This window comes from Dama dama, chromosome 33 (assembly GCF_033118175.1).
Source record: "Dama dama isolate Ldn47 chromosome 33, ASM3311817v1, whole genome shotgun sequence".
Lineage (NCBI taxonomy): Eukaryota > Metazoa > Chordata > Mammalia > Artiodactyla > Cervidae > Dama > Dama dama.
Window position 1 is genome coordinate 3,878,434 of NC_083713.1, and position 25,557 is coordinate 3,903,990.

The 25,557-nt window shown below is 43.2% G+C and overlaps 1 protein-coding gene and 1 pseudogene across 1 annotated transcript in view; one reads left to right on the plus strand and one right to left on the minus strand.

Annotated features, from left to right (window-relative positions):
- The window catches only part of HERC2 (HECT and RLD domain containing E3 ubiquitin protein ligase 2), a 238,172-nt gene that overhangs the window by 201,261 nt on the left and 11,354 nt on the right, over nt 1-25,557 (minus strand). The window contains exon 3 of the mRNA XM_061135706.1: nt 24,104-24,218. Coding sequence (XP_060991689.1) covers nt 24,104-24,218 — 115 coding nt within the window. The remainder of the gene's footprint in view (nt 1-24,103; nt 24,219-25,557) is intronic.
- On the plus strand, nt 5,903-7,158 carry LOC133051066 (45 kDa calcium-binding protein-like; annotated as a pseudogene).

Consider the following 25,557-nt stretch of genomic DNA (forward strand, 5'->3'; position numbering starts at 1 on the left):
AAGATACGACGCCAAGAGATGAGGCCCCCCCCAGGTGGGAAGATGTCCAATATACTACGATAGATGACCCCCCCAGGTGGGAAGATGTCCAATATGCTACTGGGGAAGAGCAGACGGCAATTAAAGAATGAAACAGCGGGGCCTAAGTGGAAACAATGCTCATCTGTGGAGGTGTCTGGAGGTGAAAATAAAGTCTGATGCTGTAAAGAACAATATTGCACAGGAACTTGGAATGTTAGGCCCATGAATCAAGGCAAATTGGAAGTGGTCAAGCAGGAGATGGAAAGATTGAACATTAACACCTTAGGAATCAGTGAACTAAACTGGACAGGAATGGGAGAATTTAACTGAGATGACCATTATATTTAATACTGTGGGCAAGAATCCCTTAGAAGAAATGGAGTAGCCCTCATAGTCAACAAAAAGAGTTCAGAATGCAGTATGTGGGACCAATCTCAAAACCGACAGAATGATCTTGGTTCATTTCCAAGGCAAACCATCCAACATGACAGTAACGCAAGCTTACTCCCCAACCACTGATGCCGAAGAAGGCAAAGTTGAGCAGTCCTATGAAAACCCACAACACCTTCTAAAACTAACACCAAAGAAAGATGTCCATTTCATCATAGGGGATTGGAATGCAAAAGCAGGAAGTCAAGAGATACCCAGAATAACAGGCAAGGTTGGCCTTGGAGGATAAAACGAAGCTGGGCAAAGGCTAGCAGTTTTGTCAAGAGAACACGCTGATCATAGCAAACACCCTGTTCCAACAACCTAAGAGACGACTCTACATATGGACATTGCCAGATGGTCAACACTGAAATCTGATTATGTTCTTTGCAGCCAAAAATGAAAATGCCAAGAGAAATATCAACAACCTTGACATGTAGATGATACCACTTAATGGCTGAAAGTGAAGAGAACTAAAGAGCCTCTTGAGGGTGAAAGAGCAGAGTGAAAAAAGATGGCTTAAAACTCAACATTCAAACAACTAAGATCATGACATCTGGGAACATCACTTCACGGCAAATAGATGGGGGAAAAATGGAAACAGTGAGACTTTTATTTTCTTGGGCTCCAAAACCACTGCAGATGATGACTGCAGTCATGAAATTCAAAGATTCTTGCTCCCTGGAAGGAAAGTTATGACAAACCTAGACAGTGTATTAAAAAGCAGAGACATCACTTTGCCGACAATGGTCATACAGTCAAAGCTGTGGTTTTTCCATTAGTCATGTACTGATGTGAGAGTTGGACCATAAAGAAGGCTGAGCACGGAAGAATTGATTTTTGAATTGTGGAGCTGGAGAAGACTCTTGAGAGTCCCTTGGTCAGCAAGGAGATCAAACCTGTCAATCCTAAAGGAAATTAACCTGTATATTCACTGAAGAACCTTTGCTGAAGCTCCAATATTTTGGCCATGTGATGGGAAGAGCCAATGCACTAGAAAAGAATCTAATGCTGGAAATGAGCGAGGGCAGCAGAAGGGGGTAACAGAGAATGATACGGTTAAATGGCATGACCAACTCAATGGACATGAAATTAAGCAAAGTCCAGGAGAAAGCAGAGGGCAGAGCCTCCGGACTGTGCTACAGTCCGTGGGGTCGCAAAGTCAGACATGACTTAGTGACTGAACAACAACAATCTAAATATATTACTGAAAATTCTCCATGAAAATGAAACAGGAGTGGGGGATGGGGGTGGGTACACATGTGTTGGTGGCAGGGGGAGACTGATTTATTTTAAGGAATTGGCTTCCACAATGGCGGAAGTTCAACTTCAAAAACTGAAGAGAAAGCAAGCAGGGTGGGGACCAAGGAATACTTGATGTACAGTTTTGAGTCCAAAAGCAATTTGGAGGGAAAGTTTCTTCTTGCTGTAAGAAAGTTAGTCTTTTCTCTAGTCAGGCTCTGCAAGTGACTGGATGAGGCCCACCCACATTAAGAAGTATAATTTGCTTTACTCACAGTCCATGGATTTACGTGTGAATTTCATTCAAAATTCACATTCATAGAAACATCCAGAATAATATTTAATCAAACAAATATCTGGAGAACATGGCTTGGCAAAGTTGATACATAAAATAAACCATTACACTAAAGATCTCAATTAACAAAATTAATTAAAACTAAAAGGAGATACTTTAAGATGGTGGAGGAATAGGACAGGGAGACCACTGTCTCCCCCACAAATTCATCAAAAGATCATTTGAATGCTGAGCAACTTCCACCAGACAACATCTGAACACTGGCCAAGGACACCAGGCACCCAGAAAGGCAGCCCATTCTCTTTGAAAGGAAGTAGGACAAAGCACAAAAGACAAAGAGAGACAACAGAGGTGGGGATGGAGACCTGTCCTGGGGAGGGAGTCCTGAAGCAGGAGAAGTTTCCACACAGTAGGAAACCGCTCACACAGGTGTGGGGAACTTCTGGAATCTCAGGGGCAACATGACCGGGAGAAAAAAAAACAACCCACAGAATACACGGCTAACTACAACTGCGGAAACAAAAACTTTCCCGAGAAAGGCTCTAACCTAACAGCCTAACGCGTAGCCTGGCCCGCTCACAGAACAAAGGACTGAGGGAACACCAAAGGAGAATACGTGAAGGCAGAGGCAGGCTTGCCAGAGCTGGAAGGCAAGGGGCTGCTACAATCTCAGCCCCAGAGGTGACATCTTCCACCAAACGGTGAGGAGGCTTCCAGCTGCTAACGACAACTTCCTGAGATCCCAGACAGCTGGTATCTGCCAGGAGGGTTGAGGGTGAGCTCAGTTCTCCAGAAGAGATACCCTGTGCACCTGGGAAACCAAACGGCTGGGATGGGGCGGGGGTGGGGGGGCGGGCGGTGAGACACACAGCCCACTGGGGACAGCGTGCTCAGCAAGCACCTGGGGGCCTGAGCTGCTCGGACCAGCAAAGGGCACAAAATGTACACCCGACCCACAGAGACCGAGCCAGAAGTCGGTCTGAGTGTCTCCTGTGGAGGGACGGGTCAGCAGTGGCCTGCCACAGGGGCTCTGGGTGCAGCAGACCTGGGTATGGCATAAACCTTCCTGGTGGAGGTCACCATTAACCCCATCATAGAGCCGCCAGAACTTCAACAGGACTGAGGAAACAGACTCTTCAAGGGCACAAACAAAACCTTCTGCGCACCAGGAATCAGGAGAAAGGAGCAGTGACCTCCCAAGATACTGACCCAGACATGCCTGTCACTATCCAGCAGTCTCTGGCAGGGGCTAGATTCAGCAGTGGCCTGCTGCAGGGTCGGGGGCACTGAGGCTGCAGTGTGCATGGGAACTTTTGAAGGAGGTCACCGTTATCTTCATTACCTCCACCATAGTTTGGCCTCAGATCAAATAACAGGGAGGGAACACACCCCTGCCCATCAACATAAATTTGGACTGAAGATTTACTGAGCATGGCCCTGCCCATTAGAACAAGACCCAGTTTCCCCTCAGTCAGTCCTTCCCATCAGGAAGCTTCCATAAGCTTCTTATCCCTATCTATCAGAGGGCAGACAGAATGAAAACCACAATCACAGAAAACTAACCAAACTGATCACATGACCACAGCCTTGTCTAGCTCCATGAAACTATGAGCCATGCTGTGTAGAGCCACCCAAGATAAACAGGTCATTGCGGAGAGTTCTGATGAAATGTGGTCCACTGGAGAAGGGAATGGCAACCCAGTATTCTTGCTTTGAGAACCCGATGAACAGTATGAAAAGGCAAAAAGGTATGACACTGAAAGATGAACTGCCCAGGTCGGTAGGTGCCCAATAGGCTACTGGAGATCAGTGGAGAAATAACTCCAGAAAGAATGAAGAGACAGAGGCAAAGCAAAAACAACACCCAGCTGGGGATGTGATGGGGATAGAAGTAAAGTCTGATGCTGTAAAGAGCAATACTGAACAGGAACCTGGAATGTTAGGTCCATGAGTCAAGGCAAATTGGAAGTGATCAAACAGGAGATGGCATGAGTGAACATCAACATTTTAGGAATCAGTGAACTAAAATGGACCAGAGTGGGCGAATTTAATTCAGATGACCACTATATCTACTATTGTGGGCAAGAATCCCTTAGAAGAAATGGAGTAGCCATCATAGTCAACATAAGAGTCTGAAATGCAATACATGGATGCAATCTCAAAAACGACAGAATGATCTCTGTTCGTTTCCAAAACAAACAATTCAATATCACAGTAATCCAAGTCTATGACCTGACCAGTAATGCTGAAGAAGCTGAACTTGAACAGTTCTATGAAGACCTACAAGACCTTCTAGAACTAACACTCAAAAAAGATGTCCTCTTCATTAAGGTGACTGGAATGTAAAAGTAGGAAGTCAAGAGACACCTGGAGTAACGGGAAAATGGCCTTGGAGTACAAAACGAAGCAGGTCAAAGGCTAACAGAGTTTTGTCAAGAACGCACTGGTCACAGTAAACACCCTCTCGCAACAACACAAGAGAAGACTCTATACATGGACATCACTAGATGGTCAATACCGAAATGAGACTGACTATATTTTTGCAGCCAAAGATGAAGAAGCTCTATACAGTTTAGTTCAGTTTAGTCACTCAGGTGTGTCCAACTCCTTGCAACCCCATGAGCTGCAGCACGCCAGGTCTCCCTGTCCAAAACCAACTCCTGGAGCCCAGGCAAACTCATGTCCATTGAGTCAATGATGCCATCCAACCATCTCGTCCTCTGTTGCCCCCATCTTCTCCTGCCCTCAATCTTTCCCAACATCAGGGTCTTTTCAAATGCGTCAGCTCTTTGCATCAGGTGGCCAAAGTATTGGAGTTTCAGCTTCAACACCAGTCCTTTCAATGAATATTCAGGACTGATCTCCTTTAGAACTGACTGGTTGAATCTCCTCGCAGTCCAAGGGACTCTCAAGAGTCTTCTCCAATACCACAGTTCAAAAGCATCAATTCTTTGGCACTCAGCTTTCTTTACAGTCCAACTCTCACATCCATACATGACTACTAGAAAAACCACAGCCCTGACTAGATGGACCTTTGTTGGCAAAGTAATGTCTCTGCTTTTTAATATGCTATCTAGGTTGGTCATAACTTTCTTTCCAAGGAGTAAGTATCTCTTAATTTCATGTCTGCAAACATTATCTGCAGTGATTTTGGAACCCCCAAAAAAAAGTCTCTCACTGTTTCCCCATCTATTTCCCATGAAGTAATGGGACCTGATGCCATGATCTTAGTTTTCTGAATGTTGAGCTTTAAGCCAACTTTTTCACTCTCCTCTTTCACTTTCATCAAGAAGCTCTTTAGTTCTTCTTCACCTTCTGCCATAAGGATGGTGTCATCTACATATCTGAGGTTACTGATATTTCTCCCAGCAATCTTGATTCCAGCTTGTGCTTCTTCCAGCCCAGCGTTTCTCATGATGTCCTCTGCATATAAGTTAAATAAGCAGGGTGACAATATACAGCCTTGACGTACCACTCATTTGGAGTTTCCTATTTGGAACAAGTCTGTTGTTCCATGTCCAGTTCTAACTGTTGCTTCCTGACCTGCATACAGGTTTCTCAAGAGGCAGGTCAGGTGGTCTGGTATTCCCATCTCTTTCAGAATTTTCCACACAGCACAAGAGAAGACTCTACACATGGACATCACCAGATGGCCAACACTGAAATCAGACTGATTATATTCTTTGCAGCCAAAGATGGAAAAGCTCTATACAGTCAGCAAAAACAAGACCGGGAGCCAACTGTGGCTCATATCCTTATTGCCAAATTCAGAATTAAATTGAAGAAAGTGGGGAAAACCACTAAACTACTCGGGTATGACCTAAATCAAATCCCTTATGATTATATAATAGAAGTGACAAATAGATTTAAGGGACTAGCTCTGATAGACAGAGTGCCTGATGAACTATGGACAGAAGTTTAGGACACTGTACATGAGACAGGGATCAAGACCATCCCCAGGGGAAGAAAGACGGCTGCGGCCTAAGCGGAGGCCCGTTGGAGGCGTAGAGGGCGCTCAGGCCGCGCTTGCGGATCCTGGGTGAGGGGAGGGAGGCCGCTCCTGGCCACACTTGCAGCCTGTCCCGCAGTGCAGACCCCGGCGGCCATGGCCTCCAGGCAGGCTCCCCTCTGTGGCCTGGCTCCTTGTTGCCCCTGGCTCCTGGGCATTGTCCTTCTGATGGATGCGTCTGCCCGGCCTGCCAACCACTCGTCTGCTCGAGAGAGAGCAGGTAATAGGGAGGAAAATGAGATCCTGCCCCCGGACCATCTGAACGGGGTGAAGCTGGAGATGGACGGGCACCTCAACAAAGATTTCCACCAGGAGGTCTTCCTGGGCAAGGACACGGATGACTTTGAGGAGGACACAGAGTCTCGGAAGAGCCGGAGGAAGCTGATGGTCATCTTCTCCAAGGTGGATTTGAACACCGACAGGAGGATCAGTGCCAAGGAAATGCAGAACTGGATCATGCAGAAGACGGCTGAGAACTTCCAGGAGGCTGCTGCCGAGAGCAGGGTGCCTTCCGAGCTGTGGACCCCGATGGTGACAGCCACGTATCTTGGGATGAGTACAAGGTGAAGTTTTTGGTGACCAAAGGCCACAATGAGGGAGAAGTTGCTGAAAAGATAAAGAATAAGTGGGACCTGAACATCAATGAGGAGACACAGGAAGTCCTGGAGAACCTCAAAGACCGCTGGTATCTGGCGGACAACCCGCCCCCAGACCTGCTGCTGACAGAGAGCGAGTTCCTGTCCTTCCTAACTCTGAGCACAGCCGCGGCATGCTGCAGTTCATGGTCAAGGAGATCATCCGGGACCTGGACCAGGACGGTGACAAGCAGTTCTCGCTGTCTGAGTTCATCTCTCTGCCCGTGGGCACCGTGGAGAACCAGCAGGGCCAGGATGTTGATGACGGCTGCGTGCGGGATAGGAAGAGAGAGTTCGAGGAGCTGATCGACGCCAACCATGATGGGATCGTGACCATGGTGGAGTTGGAGGACTACATGGACCCCATGAACGAGTTCAGCGCCCTCAATGAGGCCAAGCAGATGATCGCTATCGCTGACGAGAGCCAGAATCACTACCTGGAGCCCGAGGAGGTGCTTAAATACAGTGAGTTCTTCACAGGCAGCAAGCTGGTGGACTACGCCCGCAGCATGCACGAGGAGTTCTGAGCCACCGCCGCATCCCCACCCGGCTCCCCACCCCCCGCAGCACCTCGCGGGCTGCCGGCACTCTGATTCCAGTGTAATCTCCAGTGTAATCGCTGCATCTGGCTTCTGAGAACTCACAGTCCTGCTGCCGGAGGCACTGACCACAGCAGGGCGGCGGGCTCCCCCACCGTGGGAAATGAAGCTCCTGCTGTTCCCTGGAAAACTGAAAGGTGAAGCTCTGCTGGAAACCGGCAGCCAGTGGCCAAGGTGGGGCGGGGAGCTGGGTAGGGCTGTGAGAGCCGCCCGCCCTCGGCCTTCAGTCTCTGAGGAGCGTGAATACTGGTGACAGGAATCACATTAATTGACTTCAAAATATTAAAAAAAAAAAAAGACCATCCCCAGGAAAAAGAAATGCAAAAAAGCAAAATGGCTGCCTGAGGAGGCCTTACAAATAGCTGAGAAAAGAAGAGAAGCGAAAAGCAAAGGAGAAAAGGACAGTTATACCCATTTGAATGCAGAGTTCCAAAGAATAACAAGGAGAGATAAGAAAGCCTTTCTCAGCTATCAATGCAAAGAAATAGAGGAAAACAATAGAATGGGAAAGACTAGAGATCTCTTCAAGAAAATTAGAGATACCAAGGAAACATTTCATGCAAAGATGGGCTCAATAAAGGACAGAAATGGTCCTTAACAGAAGCAGAAGATATTACGAAGAGGTGGCAATAACACACAGAACTATACCGAAAAGATCTTCATGACCCAGATAACCACATGGTGTGATCACTCACCTAGAGTCAGACACCGTGTAGTACCTTCCTAAGTCAAGTGGGCCTTAGGAAGCATCACTACAAAGCTAGTGGAGGTGATGGAATTCCAGTTGAGCTATTTCAAATCCTGAAAGATGATGCTATGAAAGTGCTCCATTCAATATGTCAACAAATCTGGAAAACTCAGCAGTGGCCACAGGACTGGAAATAGGTCAGTTTCATGCCAATCCCAAAAAAAGGCAATGCCAAAGAATGCTCAAATTACTACACAATTGCACGCATCTCACACACAAGCAAAGTAATGCTCAAAATCCTCTAAGCCAGACTTCAACAGTACATGAACCGAGAACTTTCAGATGTTCAAGCTGGATTCAGAAAAGGCAGAGGAACCAGAGATGAAATTGCCAATATCTGCTGGATCATCAACAAAGCAAGAAAGTTCCAGGAAAAGATCTACTTTTGCTTTACTGACTATGCCAAAGCCTTTGACTGTGTGGATCACAACAAATGGTAGAAAATTCTTAAAGAGATGGGAATATCAGACCACCTGACCTGCCTCCTGAGAAATCTGTATGCAGGTCAAGAAGCAACAGTTAAAACTGGACGTGGAACAGACTGGTTCCAAATTGGGAAAGGAGTACGTTAAGGCTGTATATCGTCACCCTACTTATTTAACTCACATGCAGAGTACATCATGAGAAATGCTGGGCTGAATGAAGCACAAGCCGAAATCAAGATTGCCAGGAGAAATATCAATAACCTCAGATATGCAGATGACACCACCCTTATGGCAGATAGTGAAGAAAAACTAAAGAGCCTCTTGATGAAAGTGATAGAGGAGAGAGGAAAAAGTCGACTTAAAACTCAACATTCAAAAAACTAAGATCATGGCATCTGGTCCCATCACTTCATGGCAAATAGACAGGGAAACAATGGAAACAGTGACAGACTTTATATGTTGGGCTCTGAAATCACTGCAGATGATGACGACAGACATGAAATTAAAAGAGGCTTGCTCCTTGGAAGAAAAGCTATGAAAAACCTAGACAGCATATTAAAAAGCAGACATTACCAATAAAGATCCATCTAGTCAAAGCAATGGTTTTTCCAGTAGTCACGTATGGAGGTGAGAGCTGCACTATAAAGAAAGCTGAGCGCCAAAGAATTGATCTTTTGAACTGTGGTGTTGGAGAAGACTCTTGGAGAACTGCTTGGACTGCAAGGAGATCAAACCAGTCTATCCTAAAGGAAATCAGTCCTGAATATTCATTGGAAGGACTGATGCTGAAGCTGAAGCTCCAACAGTTTGGCCACCTGATGCAAAGAACTGACTCATTTGAAAAGACCCTGATCCTGGGAAAGACTGAAGGTAGGGGGAGGAGGAGGGTACGAGAGAGGATGAGATGGTTGGATGGCATCACCAACACAATGGACATGAGTTTGAGTAGGCTCTGGGAGTTGGTGACAGACAGGGAAGCCTGGTGTGCTGCAGTCCATGGGGTTGCAAGAAGAGTCGGACACAACTGAGCGACTGAACTAAACTGAAAAACAGATACATGTTTTTGTATGACACTGAAATTTTTTTATATTTACAAAAAAAGTACAATCTTAAGAGATATTAGGTATCAAAACTTTCTGATGGAACACAAACACAGAAGTGGCCATTAAAATTTCCCTTGGCTCCATTGCATATCAAAGAAACAGTGCAACATTTATTATGTCTAGCTCATATTATTTACGTAATACCCCTACAGCATCCCTAAACCTAGTAATAATACTCCTGACAAGAAAAAAAAAACAATAGGACTGGGAAGAAACTCACTGTTTACTGAAAACTCCATGTTAGCTTTTGAATGCTATTACCTAGGTATGCAATATAGGTTGTTTTTCTTTTAATTTTATGACAAATTCTATTCCAAAGTGGCTATAGAGACATTGTACAGAGTCATTGTTTCAGGTAAAGTAAAAATGGATAAAAGCAGTATTTCTAGCGAACATACTTTCAGATAATGTGATTTTAAATGTTGATTTAAAATGTAATAAATATTGATGAACTTATTTACAAACCAGAAACAAATTCAGACACAGAAAACAAACGTATGGTTACCAAAGGGGAAAGGAGAACTGGATAAATTAGATAAACAATAAGATCCTACTGTGTAGTACAGGGTACTATATTTGATATCTTGTAATAACTATAATGGAAAAGAAAAAATAATAAAAATTGAACACAGATCTTCTACTATTATGTATTTTGAAAAGTTTATATATTCACAACTATAGGGGAGATTTTTTAACAAGAATCACTTTATTCGGAGGCAGTAAAAAAATCCATTTATAACATAATAAACAAACCTTCCCTCAATTTCTTCAGTTAGTTCAAAGAACAAAACCTCTGACTTAATCAGAACTTACATTTAACCTTAAATATTCTAAAGTCCATCCATGTCAACTCCTCCCCACCCCTAGCTGCATGCATGTAGGATCTCAGTTTCACAACCAGGGATCAAACCCAGGGCCCCTGCATTAGCGGTTCAAAGTTTCCACCACTGGAGAACCAGGGAAATCCCATCCACATCAACGCTGGATTGACATCCAGTCAATCCCAAAGGAAACCAATCTTGACTATTCATTGGAAGGACTGAAGCTGAAGCTCCAATACTTTGGGCACCTGATGCAAAGAGCCTACTTATTAGAAAGGCTCTGATGCTGGGAAAAATTGAGCACAGGAGGAGAAGGCGGTGGCAGAAGATGAGATGGTTAGATAGCATCACTGACTCAGAGGACATGAATCTGAGCAAACTCTGGGAGATAGTGAAGAACAGGGAAGCCTAGTGTGCTGCAGCGAATGGGGTAGAAAAGAGTCGAGAGGACATAGTGACCAAACAACAACTACAACAACCTTAAAAGCAGTGTTTAAGTCTTTCTTTAATGAAAAGATATTCACCCCAATATTAAACTGATTCAACTGACAGCTAATGTGTGAACGAACAGAGATCATTCTGTCATTTTTGAGACTGCTTCCAAGTACTGCGTTTCAGACTCTCTTGGTGATGATGAGGGCTACTCCATTTCTTCTAAAGTATTCTTGCCCACAGTAGTAGATACAATGGTCATCTGAATTAAATTCGCCCATTCTGGTCCATTTTAATTCACTGATTTCTAAATGGTCGATGTTCACTCTTGCCATCTCCTGTTTGAGCACTTCCAATTTACCTTGATTCATGGACCTAACATTCCAGGTTTCTATGCAGTAGTGTTCTTTGCAGCAACGGACTTTACTTCCATCACCAGTCACATCCACAACACAGCGTTGTTTTCACTTTGGCTCCATCTCTTCACTCTTTCTGGAGTGATTTCTCCACTCTTCTCCAGTAGCATATTAGGCACCTACCGACCTGGGGAGTTCATCTTTCAATGTCATATCTTGTTGCCTTTTCATACTGTTCATCAGGTTCTCAAAGCAAGAATACTGGGTTGCCATTCCCTTCTCCAGTGGACCACATTTTGTCAAAACTCTCCACCATGACCCATCCATTTTGGGTGGCCCTATGCGGCATGGCTCATAGTTTCATTGAGTTAAACAAGGCTGTGATCCATGTGATCAGTCTGGTGGGCCTTCTGATTGTGGTTTTCATTTTGTCTGCCCTCTGATAAGAGGCTTGTGGAAGCTTCCTGATAGGAGAGACTGACTGTGGGGGAATCTGGTCTTGTTCTGACGAGCTAGGCCATGCTCAGTAAATCTTTAATCCAATTTTCTACTGATGGACAGGGCTGTGTTCCCTCCCTGTTGTTTGACAAAGGCCAAGCTGTGGTGGGGTACAGTGGTAATGGTGACCTCCTTCAAACGGACGTAGGCCCCCACTGTTGTACTCAGTGCTCCTGACCCTGCAGCAGGCCACTGTCAACTCACACCTCCACCAGAGACTCCTGAATGCTCACAGGCAAGTCTGACTCAGTCTCTTGCGGGGACACTGCTCCTTTCTCATGGATCCTGGTGAGCACAGAGTTCTGTTTGTGCCCTTCAAGAGTCTGTTCCCCAAATCCTGTGGAAGTTCTATAATCAAATCCCACTGGCCTCCAAACTCAAATTCCTTGGGGGTTCTCAGTCCCTTTGCTGAATCCCCAAGTTGAGAAATTTGTTGTGGGTCCTAGAACTTTCTTAACAATGCGAGAATTTCTTTGGTATAATTGTTCTGCGGTTTATGGGTCGTCTGCTTGGCAGCTCTATGGGGGGACTAATGGCAACCTCCTCCAAAAGGGCTCATGCCACACGCCACATGTTCCAGGTCTGCTGCAACCAGAGACCCTGTCACTGCAGCAGGCCACTGCAGACCCAGGCCTCTGCAGGAGACACTCAAACACTCAAAGGCAGGTCTGGCTCCGTCTCTGTGGGGTCTCTGGGTACTGGTGCACACAAGGTTTTATTTGAGCCCTCTGAGCGACTCTGGTGGGTATGGGGTTTGATTCTAAAAGCAAATTCTCCCCTCCTACCGTATTATGGGGGCTTCTCCTTTGCCCTTGGACATGGGGTATCTTTCTTTGGTGGGATGCAACATTCTCCTGTTGATGACTGTTCAGAATGATCTCTGTTCATTTCCAAGGCAAACCATTCTATATCACAGTAATCCAAGTCTATGACCCAACCACTAACACCAGAGAAGTTGAACGGTTCTGTGATGACCAACAAGACTTTCTATAACTAACACCAAAAAAAGATGCCCTTTTCATCACAGAGGACTGGAATGCAAAAGTAGGAAGTCAAGAGATATCTGAAGTAACAGGCAACTTTGGCCTTGAAGTATAAAATGAAGCAGGGCAAAGACTAACACAGTTTTTCCAAGATAACGCACTGCTCATAGGAAACATCCTCTTCCAACAACACAAGAGATGACTCTACATATGGAAATCACCAGATGGTCAACACCAAAATCAGATTGATTATATTCTTTGCAGCCAAAGATGGAGAAGCTCTATAGTCAGCAAAAACAAGACCAGAACTGACTGTGGCTCAGATCATGAACTCCTTATTGCCAAATTCAGATTTAAATCAAAGAAAGTAGGGAAAACCACTAGACCATTCAGGTATGACCTAAACCAAATCCCTGACAATTAAACAGAGGAAGTGAAAAATAGATTCAAGGGATTAGATCTGATAGACAAAGTACTTGAAGAACTATGGACGGAGGTTCATGACATTGTATAGGAAGTGGTGATCAAGACCATCCCCAAGAAAAAGAAATGCAAAAAGGAAAAATGGTTGTCTGAGGAGGCCTTACAAATAGCTGAGAAAAGAGAAGAGAAAGGTAAAGGAGAAAAGGAAAGATATACCCATCTGAATGCAGAGTTCCAAAGAATAACAAGGAGAGATAAGAAAGCCTTCCTCAGCGATCAGTGCAAAGAAATAAGAGGAAAACAACAGAATGGGAAAGACTAGAGATCTCTTCAAGAAAATGAGAGATACCAAGGGAACATTTCATGCAAAGATGGCACAATAAAGGACAGAAATGGTAAGGATCTAACAGAAGCAGAAAATATTAAGAAGAGGTGGCAAGAATACACAGTAGAACTATACAAAAGACCCTAATGACCCAGAAAAGCACAATGGTGTAATCACTCACCTAGAGCCAGACATCCTAAAATGCGAAATCAAGTAGGCTTTAGAATCATCACTAAGAACAAAGCTAGTGGAGGTGATGGAATTCCAGTTGAGCTACTGCAAATCCTGAAAGATGATGCTGTGAAGGTGCTGCACTCAATATGCCAGCAAATTTGGAAAACTCAGCAGTGGCCACAGGACTGGAAAAGGTCAGTTTTCATTCCATTCCCAAAGAAAGGCAATGCCAAAGAATGTTCAAACTACTGCACAATTGCACTCATCTCACACGCCAGCAAAGTAATGCTCAAAATTCTTCAAGCCAGACTTCAACAGTACATGAACCATGAATTTCCAGATGTTAAAGTTGGATTAAGGAAAAAAAAAAAAGTTGGATTAAGAAAAGGCAGAGGAACCAGAGATCAAATTGCCATCATCCGCTGGATCATAGAAAAAGCAAGAAAATTCCAGAAAAACATCTACTTCGGCTTCATTGACTACAGCAAAGCCTTTGACTGTTTGGATCACAACAAACTGGGGAAAATTCTTAAAGTGATGGGAATACCAGACCACCTTACCTGCCTCCTGCAAAACATGTATGCAGGTAAAGAAGCAACAGTTAAAACTGGACATGGAACAAAAGACTGGTTCCAAATCAGGAAAGGAGTATGTCAAGTCTATATATTTTCACCCTGCTTGTTTAACTTCTATGCAGAGTACATCATGCAAAATGCTGGGCTGAATGAAGCACAAGCTGGAATCTGGACTGCCAGGAGAATTAGCAATAACCTCAGATACGCAGATGGCACCACCCTTATGACAGAAAGCAAGGAGGAACTAAACAGCCTCTTGAGGAAAGTGAAAGAGGAGAGTGAAAAAGCTGGCTTAAAACTCAACATTCAAAAAACTAATATCATGGCATCCGGTTCCATCACTTCATGGCAAACAGATGGGGAAACAATGGAAACAGTGACAGACTACTTTCTCAGGCTCCAAAACCTCTGCATATGTTGACTGCAGCCATGAAATTAAAGGACACTTGCTCTTTGGAAGAAAACTTATCATCAACCTAGACAGCATATTAAAAAAGAGTTTGTGATTACATTGCTGACAAATGTCTGTATAGTCAAAGCTACCTTTTTTCCAGTAATCATGTATGGATGTGAGAGTCTGACTATTAAAGAAAGCTAAGCACCGAAGAATTGATGCTTTTGAACTGTGGTGTTGGAGAAGACTCTTGAGAGTCCCTTGGATTGCAAGGAGATTAAAGCAATCTTAAAGGAAATCAGTCCTGAATATTTATTGGAAGGACTGATGCTGAAGTTGAAACTCTAATACTTTGGCCACCTGATGTGAAGACTTATTGGAAAAGACCCTGATGCTGGGAAAGACTGAAGGCGAGAGGAGAAGGGGACAACAGAGATGGTTGGATGGCATCACCGACTCGATGGACAGGAGTTTTGAGCAAGTTCCAGGAGTTGGGGATGGACAGGAAAGCCTGGCATGCTGCAGTCCGTGGGGTCGCAAAGAGTTGGACACAACTGAGCGACTGAACTGACTTACTGAGTTTGTGAAATCCTGTACAAATGCTAAGAGAGACTACTAGATCATCAGTCACCATGCACAAGTTAGCAAATAAATGTACACATGCCTTTGCCTCTTCATGCTACTGTATGCCAGGAGGCAAAACCAACTTTACACCTCTGAATTAGCACATTCTTTTTTGCTTACTAAACATGTAAAATGGGACTCTTATAATGTGGACTCCAGAGCTCTGCTAAAATGTTTAACAGCAATATCATACTTTTTTATCTGTGGTATAATAGAAATCTTTGTTTGGTCTTTGGTCTAGGTAAAGTGTTCCTTGCAGTTTACTCAGGAGCGCCTGTGATGCTCACAACAAGCACCTCCCCACCACACTGAGCGTACGTACGCTAAGCGGCTGACTCAGGACGGCCCTAGACAGCCCCATGCTGTGAGCTGGCCACCAGGGAGACCAGACAGTGATCAGAGGGGAGACTATCGGGTCAGTCCTGACCTCGAGAGAGAGGGACTGCAGATTAAAAGAAATCTCCTGAACAAAAAACTGGGGGATATTTCAGGCTGGTGAATGCACAGAGGTGCTGGGAGGATGGAGGGCCAAGAAAAGGCATGGAAGCTCTGAGTCCCTTCCCCACACCTTGCCTTTTGCATCTCTTCCACTTGGCTGTTTTGAGCTGTCTTCTTTATAGTAAACCAACAAAGTGTTTTCCTGAATTTTCTGAGTTTTTCTAGGGAATTATTGAACTTGAGAGGGTCATGGAAACCTCTAAATTTGTAGTCAGCCAGGCAAATGTGAGAGTAGCCTGGGAATCCCATCTGAGTATGGCATCTGAAGTGGAGGCAGCCTTGGAGAACTGTGCCCTTCATTTGTGAGGACTGAACTCCAGTAGTTAAGTGTCAGAACTGGACTGAATTATCAGACATCCAGTTGGGGCTGGAGAACCACAGAATTGGTGTAGAACCACACTCTGAATTCACTGTTGCTTAGTTGCTAAGTCATGTCCAACTGTTTAGTGATCCCATGTACTACAGCCCACCAGGCTTCTCTGTCCATGGGATTCTCCAGGCAAGAATACTGAAGTGGGTTGCCATTTCATTCTCCAGAGGATCCTCCTGACCCAGGGATCAAACCTGTGTCTCCTGCACTGACAGGCAGATTCTTTACCACTGAGCCACCGGGGAAGCCCACTATCTGAATTAGAGGCTACTTAATTCAGATAAAAGTCATAATCTCAACCACATGAATGGGTGAGATCAAACCAGAAAGAATGATGGCAGAGAAACATAAATATATAAGCAAGATGCTAAAGGTTACTATCAAGGAAGAAAGATAGTAATTTCTGTCTTAAAGAAAAATGTCCAGTTATGCAAAAACATGAAACAAGATGGTAAGAGATAAGTTGGCAGATACAGTAACAGAAGATTTGAGGTAAACTTTATCTGCCTTATTTAACAAAACCTGCAAAAAATGTGTCAGAATTGGCAAAGTTGATCAATAAAGAAAGGTGTGAACCCTTTATTACCACCCTGGGCTTTCTCTCTGTGACTACAGCACAGCCATTCTCTCTCGAACCAAGATTAACTTCCCCTGAACGCTATTTGATGCCATCTTCCCAGGATCAGCTCTCTTCCTGTCTCTGAAACTCTCAAGGTAATAGACTTTGGGGGTACAGACACAACACACTCCTTGAAAAGCAAACATCATCAGCAGAACTTGGAAACATGTTAGAAATGCAAATTCCCAAGTTCTACCCCAAATCCAAGAAATCATAAATTCTAAGGGTAGGGCCAGACACTGGTCAGGCCAGTGTCTGACCAAGACTCCAGGTGATCCTAATGAACCACAGAGTTTGAGAACCCTTGGGCTACAGAATCAGGATTCAACTGAGTTCTCACTGCTAGGAGGACTGAGTCCTAACTACTCTTCCTAACACTCACAGCCCTTTGTGCAATAACTTCTAACCTTGAGTTTACAAATGTTTCCCCCCAGAGTGTGTCCACGGCACTAGCAGCTGCATTCTCCTAGATTTAGATGCAGCTGAGCACTCAAGCAGTCCATGTCCCTCCAGGCTGGCCCACCCTCATCTGCTGTTCCCTGTCCACCCTACATACCAGTGCTCTTCACAGGCCTCCACCTGGAGGACCCCACCTGCACCACCACCAGGGACCCAGGCCATGTCTCCTTGACAAACCACAGGAATCACGCCACTCCTCAACTCCACCAGCCCTGGTTGTGGATAACATCATGGGGGTTTTTATGATCCTGTTAAACACTTCTGTATGCAAATGCATTTTCTGTCCAAATAATCATGAGTTATTTGGGAAGAAAAGCCACATCCAATATTTTATATCTTCCACAGAGAAACTATAAAACCAGGAGAAAAGTTGTCAGGTTCTTTAAAAAAAAAAAAAATCAAAAACTCATCTCTGGACGCTTAAAATTGAAACACATATAACTAAAGAACACTGACTAGACCAAGAGAAAAGAAAACCCTAAAAACAACGCACAATACAAAGTCAGAAAAAGTCAAAAATAAACTCCGTAAGAACTATACAAGAACTATAAAAAGTTAGTACTGATGTCCATAAATGACATTAGTAATGTAACAGAAATGGCAATAGAATGTTTTAAGAGGCCTGACTAAGCAAACAACTGACTTATATTTCTACTATCTGCACAGACTGAGAAGGTTTATAATAAATGAAACAGTTCTTGATACTCAGGTTCTTCACACAAAGGTCAGCCCCTGACAAAAATTAAAAAAATTAAGTTTAGTGTATCTGTTATTAGCCTCTTAACTTTCCTTTCTTTACATCCTCTATTTTCCCTCAAAAGAATAAATACAGTAACTCGAAGCAGGATTGTAAGAAATATTCACTTGAAACAAAAAGTGTAAGACTATAATCTAGCCTGTCTTTTGTAGGGCAGGCCCCGAAAAGGAAACACAAAGCTTACCACCTAGGTGGAAGCACTCTTCCTCATCAGTGGGATCAAAAAGTTCTAAAAGGAAGGAAAGAAGGTTTACTCCAAGGTAAGCTCAAATTATTAAAAGCCACTAAGTCCCAGAAATTAACCGTGAAGAAGACAAGCTAAACAACAGTAAGAACTCATCCTAGAATTGATGTGTGTGTGGTAGAAAATGGTCAATCCCCGGGGAAACAGAGCAAAGACAACGGTGCATCTAAGGAACTTCTGCTCTGATCTGTATTTTTCTCACAATCAGCCACACTACAATCACATATAATGTACACTGTTTTCTGAGGAGACAGGTAAGGTGGTCTGGTATTTCTATCTCTTTGAGAATTTTCCAGTTTGTTGTGATCCAGACAGTCAAAGAGTCCGCACAGTCAATGAAGCAAATGTTTTTCTGGAATTCCCTTGCTTTCTCTATGATCCAATGAAGTTTGGCAATTTGATCTCTGACTCCTCTGCCTTTTCTAAATTCAGCTTGTACATCTATCTGGACGTTCTTGATTCACATACTGCTGAAGCAGAGCTTGAAGGATTTTGAGCACACCCTTACTAGATGTGAAATGAGCACAACTGTACGACAGTTTGAACATTCTTTGGCATTACCCTTCTTTAGGACTGGAATGAAAATAAACCTTTTCCAGTCCTGTGGCCACTGCTGAGTTTTCCAAATTTGCTAACATACTGACTGCAGCAATTTGACAGCATCATTTTTTAGAATTTTAAACAGCTCAACTGAAATTCCATCACCTCCACTAGGTTTGTTTGTAATTACGCTTCCTAAGGCCCACTTGACTTCAGTCCAGGATGTATGGTTCTAGGTAAGTGATCACACCATCATGGTTATCCAGGTCATTAAGACCTTTCCTGTATAGTTCTTCTGTATATTCTTGTCACCTCTTCTTAATCTCTTCTGCTTCTGTTAAGTTCTTGCTGTTTCTGTCCTTTTTTGTTGCCCATTCCGCATGAAATGTTCCCATGATCTCTAGTCTTTCCCATTCTATTGTTTTCCTTTACTTTTTTGCATTGTTCGTTGAAGAAGGCTTTCTAATCTCTCATTGCCATTCTCTGGAACTAAGCACTCAGGTTCAGTATACCTCTTCCAAGTCCTCAGCCTCCTTAAACAACCATTTTGCCTTCATGTATTTCTTTTTCTTTGGGATGGTTTTGATCACTGCCTCCTGTACAATATTACGAACCTCTGGCCATCGTTCTTCAGGCACTCTGTCTACCAGATCTAATTCCTTAAATCAATTTGTCACCTCCACTGTATAATCATAAGGGATTTGATTTAGGTCATTAACTGACTGGCCTAGTGGTTTCCCCTATGTTCTTCAATTTAAGCCTGAATTTGCAATAAGGAGCTCATGATCTGAGCCACAGTCAGCTCCAGGTCTTTTTTTTGTGGACTGCATAGAAATTCTCCATCTTTGCCTGCATAAGACACAATCAATCTGATTTCGGTATTGACCTCTGGTGATGTCCATGTGTAGAGTCATCTCTTGGGTCATTGAAAAAGGGTGTTTACTATGACCAGTGTGTTAGTGTTTGCCCTGATTCATTTTATATTCCAAGCCAAACCTGCCTGTTATTCTGGGTATCCCTTGACTTCCTGCTTTTGAATTCCAATCCTCTATGTGAAAGGGACAAAAGAAGGAATCTTTTTTTGATGTTAGTTATAGAAAGTCTTGTAGGTCTTCAAAGTACCGGTCAACTTCAGCTTCTTTGGCATCAATGGTTGGGACATAAGACTTCAGTTTACTGTGATGTTGAAAGGTTTGCCTTGGAAAACAAACCAAGATCATTCTGTCATTTTTGAGACTGCATCCAAATACTGCATTTCAGACTCTTTTGTTGACTATGAGGGCTACTCCACTTCTAAGGGATTCTTGCCCACAACAGTAGATATAATGGTCATCTAAATTAAACTCACCCATTCCCATTCATTTTAGCTCACTGACTGCTAAGATGTCCATGTCCATTCTTGACCCAGGGATCGAACCCAGGTCTCCCTCATTGCAGGCAGACGCTTTAACCTCTGAGCCACCAGGGAAGCCCTCATCTGCTTTAAGCACCTCCAATTTACCCTGATTCACAGATCTAACATTCCAGGTTACAACGCAATATTGTTCTTTACAGCACTAGACTTTACTTTCACCACCAGATACATCCACAGTTGAAATGAGAGTCATTTCAGCTTCGGTCCAGCTGCTTCATTCTTTCTAGAGCTATTAGTAATTGCCTTCCGCCCTTGCCCGGTAGCATAATGGACACCTTCCAACCCGGGGGCTCATCTTCCATTGTCATATCTTTTTGCCTTTCCATACTGTTCATGGGGTTCTTAGGGCAAAAATACTGGAGTGGTTAGCCATTCCCTGCTTCAGTGGACCATGTTCTGTCAGAATTCTTCATTATGATCTGCCTGTCTCAGGTGGCCCTGAACCGCATGGCTTACAGCTTCACTGAGTTATGCAAGTCCCTTCACCATGAAAGGGTTATGATCCACGAAGGGGGAATATCAGACCACATTACCTGGATCATGAGAAACCTGTATGTGGGTGAAAAACAGAATTGGACAAGGAACAATGGACTGGTTCAAAATTGGGAAAAGAGTAAAACAAGGCTGTATACTGTCACCCTGTTTATTTAACTTCTATGCAGAGTACATCATGCAAAATGCTGGGTTGGATGAATCACAGAATGGAATTAAGATTGCTGGGAGAAATATCTACAATCTCAGCTATGCAAATGATACCACTCTAGCAGAAGAATGTGAAGAGCAACTGAAGAGCCTGTTGATAAAGGTGAAAGAGCAAAGTGAAAAAGCTAGCTTGAAACTCAACTTTGAAAAAACTAAGATCAGCATCCAGTTCTGTAACTTCATAGCCAACAGAAGGGGAAAGGGTGGAAGCAGTGACAGATTTTATTTTCCTGGGCTCCAAAAATCACTATGAATGGAGTGCATGACTGCAGCCATGAAATTCAAAGATGTTTGTTCCCTAGAAGGAAAGCCGTGTCAGAGCTAGACAGCACATTAAAAAGCAGAGATATCACTTGGCCAACTAAGCTCTGTAAAGTCAAAGATATGATTTTTCTAGTAGTGATGTATGGATGTGAGAGTTGGTCCATCAAGAAGGCTGAGCGCCCAAGAATGGATGCTTTCGAATTGTGGTTCTGGAGAAGACTCTGGAGAGTCCCTTGGACAACAAGGAGATCCAACCAGTCAATCTATAGGATGTCAATCCTGAATATTCACTGGAAAGACTGATGCTTAAGCTTCAAAACTTTGGCCACCTGATGCAAAGAGCCGACTCATTGGAAAAGACCCTGATGCTAGGAGAGATTGAATTCAAAAGGAAGAGGGCAGCAGAAGATGAGATGGTTAAGACAGCATCACTAACTCAATAGACATGAATCAGAGCAAACTCTGGGAGATACACAAAGTGCAGGGAAACCTGACATGCTACAGTCCATGGGGTTGCAAAGAGTCAGACAGGTCTTACTGACTGAACAACAAAATAATGTACACAGTCTTGGGAATTCCCTGAAAGTCCAGTGATTAGGACTCTGCAGTTTGCCTGCCAGGGGCCTTGGTTTGAAACCTGGTTGGAGAACTAAGGTCCCGCAAGCTGCTATATAATGCAGCCAAAAAAAAAAAAGAAAAAAAGACCATGGTCTTAAAAATGAAATTAGGTGTATAAATCTAGCTATTAAAAAAAGTATTTTCTCGTAACAAAAAGCATATATCATGTCTCATTAAAAACAATAACTTTTATTGAATGTCAAGAAAAAACTATCCATTTGGGACCTACATAAAGAACAATTTTACACTTTGCTTTCTTTTATTTCTTTACATGTATTTGCTTTTGGCCGTTCTGGGTCCTTGTTGCTGTCCACGGGCTTTCTCTGGATGTGGCAAGTGGGCACTACTCTCTAGTTACAGTGGGAGGGCTTCTCATCTCAGCAGCTTCTCTTGCTGTGGAGCCTAGGCTCTAGGGCATGCAAGCTTCAGTAGCTGCAGCTCCCAGAATCTAGTTTTGGTGCACAGGTTTAGGTGCTCTGTGCCATATGGGATCTTCTCAGACAAGGGATCAAACCCATGTCTCCTGCATTGGCAGAAGGATTCTTTACCACTCATCCATCAGGGAGGCCCTACACTTTGCTTTCTAAACACCTATTTTTTAAAAAACAAAGAACAATAAATAGTCATCAAATGTAATGAATAAGAAACAGACTTTGAATTTTTCCATGTAGTTAGTTTTTCTCAGAGTATCTTTTAGAAATAATGTTTCACAAAAAACATTTTAAGAAGTATGTTTTAATGCATTAATACTGGAAGGATAGGACGAAAAGGCGCAAAAACTTTAAAAGTATACAGAATGAACTACTAAAACTAATAAATCATTACAAACTGAAACAAGTATGTAACATCATTGTTACTATTTACATGAAAGTCTAGAACAGGCAAACCCAATCCATGACAGAGAAAGATCAGATCAGTCGTTGCCTGTGAGTAGAGAGGGCAGGACGGAGCCAGTAAGGGGCATGTGTGAACCTTCAAAGTGGGAGCATCAATGGGTGTTTAGGTCACCCCGATTATGTCTGTTGAAACTTATGGGATGGGAAACTCAAAACATATATTTTATTATGGGTAAGTTTTACCCTAAAGACAAAAAGCTACACTGAAGTCAATCTTGTTAATAATATGCATGAAGTGTCTAAGGGAGTCAGGTAAGACGCACCAGTGGACAGAGGACAGATTAGTATGATCCGGGGGATGAGTGTGCAGCTGCTCACTGTACAGACTTGTCAGCTGTTGTGGGTGCATGCAAGTTTTCACAATAAAATATCAGGAAAAAAATGAGCTCACTCTGCTAGACACTGTAACTGAAAAGTTATATTGTTTTTCCAATGTATTTTCAGTATGGACACTATTCTAATTCATTCTATGAAAAGTAACTACTCTCTTTTTTCTCTTTTTAATGTGGACCATGTTTAAAGCCTTTCTTTAATTTGTTACAATACTGCTTCCATTTTATGTTTTGGTTTTGGCTGCAGGCAGGCAGCTCTCCAACCAGGGACTGATCCCGCACCCCCTGCGTCGGAAAGTGAAGCCCTATCCACTGGACAGCCAGGGAAGTCCCACTACTTTCTAAAAATATTTTATCCATCCTGATGATTTTCAAATAGCAGGACTAATAAACTTCAGCAGTGGGTCTCAAGTAGGGTAGTTCAGGTTCTATAGCTTTGGAGTGGGTACAAGCATCCATTTCTTTTTAACGCCTAAAGAGTGATTCTGATTCACAGCCAAAGTCAAGAACTGACCTCACTGCATTTTCATAACCCTATGCCCAACATGAGTGTTCACTGACATTTCCCTGCACAAATACAATGAAAGTCCATAGGCCAAAGGCTTCCAAAAAGTGTTTTATGCACTCCCACAGGAAAGTCACAGGGGTTTCCCAGGCAGTGCAGTGGAGACGACTGCCTGGCAATGCATGAAACCAAGAGACAGGGTTCAATCCCTGGGTCAGGAAGACCCACTGGAGAAAACAATGGTCTCCACTCCAGTCTTCTTGCCTGGAAAATCCCATAGACAGAGGAGACTCCCAGGCTACAGTCCATGGAGTCACAAAAAGTTAGACACGACTGAGCACGCATGCGCGCGCGCGTACACACACACACACACACACACACACACGCACAGGATAGTCATGCTGGAAAAATTTCAGAATACTATTTCCACTCAACCTCATACAAACCACAATTTATAGTTAGCCAAAGCAAGGTATATTTCAAAACTTAGAGAAAAAAACAATAAGTGGAGTTCCCAGAAGCTGCAAATGAGACATCAGAGGAAGGACACCACAGCAGGTGGCTCTGCAATTAAAAGGCCTTCAATTTGGGTAGAACAACGAAATTCAGAAAGCACCTAATATTAATTATCATTTAGGCATTTCCAAAGTGAAAACAAAACTTCAGAGTTATACTCAGGCACACTCCTGTCCATACAGCACATTCCAAAATTTCTATAGAATGCAATTTATAAAGGTCTTCAAAAAATGAAAAATATTAGTTAAAGGCCCTTACCTTTTCTAGGAGGAAGTTCTCCATTCTGTGATAGTTCTGTCCCAGTATATACAATTTCTCCATCTTTAACCATTTCATTCCACAGACCACAGAGTCCATCTCTTGTGAATGCAAGCTGGTAATGATAAGTAAAATAAATTCACAGTGATCACACTCACAATGCAATTCTTAAAGAATAATGCAAAAAAAAAAAAATCTCATTCCCACTTACTATTCAGTCATTCAGCATTTAATGAAAACTGTCCCAAGGTACACAGTTAAGTGAACAAGGTACCATGCATAATATCTTACATACTAAGTTTTGCTTAAGATACAAGATAAAAGACACATGTGGGCACATGCTCTGGAAAGATAAGCCAGTCACAAATAATATGATCACATATAGGAAGGGGAACACGGGTAGAAGGCAGGAGAGGTAAATGAAAGCAAGATTTTGAGTTTACCATAAATGCAAGTTAACCTGTTATCAAGAAAACTATACTTCACCCTTGAATAACCTGGAGGTTAATCCAAATATAACTTTGATAGTGAGCCTGTAATGTTTAGGTTTGCACCAAAAAAGCTGCTCAAAGCCTGATAGGAACTCCTCCACTGGCCAAATTAAGAATAATTTTGAACAACAAAATATATAACAACTATTTTAGACTTAAATAGTAAATAAAAACATGAGTCCATACTGATATTCAAAGACAAAAAAACATTCTCACATAAAGTGCTCTTGACTGTCCACATTTGGAAGTCAGAAAAGGTCTCCCAGAGTAAGCAGTCATGGCCCAAGGGTCGGGGCACAGTGAACACCCAGAGAAAGCATCCATTCTGAAAACTGCAGGTACAGCAGAAACCCTCCTCTCAGACAGACAAGACACTTTACACTAAAACAAACACATCTGTTTGCCCATCTTTCAATGGAAGGCCAGGGCCTTTTCTTTGCTCACAAGTCCACTAGCTCGTTTCTTGTCATCAATCCCGCGTACACCACTCTCATGAAGCACTCACTATTTCCAGACTCACCAAGAACTGAAGGGCACTTTCTGAGCAATCTTAGTACACAATTCTTCTAGATTTTCAAGACATCTCCCCTCAGCCTTATCAGTTCTCTCCTTCCTAAACTGTACAAGTCATTTTTTTAAGCATCTCAGTTTTACCCAAGCAATGTGCAGTAGGCAAAGCTAAGATGGCCTGAAGATTCTTACCCCCTGGCGCACACACATCCCGTGTAATCCTCTCTCTGAGTTTGGGCAGGACCTCTGAATATAGGACAGGACACCACACCTGGAGTAGGTTTCCTTCTGTGGCAAAGGTGGAGGAATTTCTCATATATAAGTAAGGTCTCACATCAGCTGATTTCTAGTCAATCAAAAGGAAGATTCTCCGAGGGTCATGTGAGGTAAAAGCCCTTAAGAGGATGGGACCGTCCAAAAGAGACGCTCTCCACAGCCACTGCCATGAGCTGC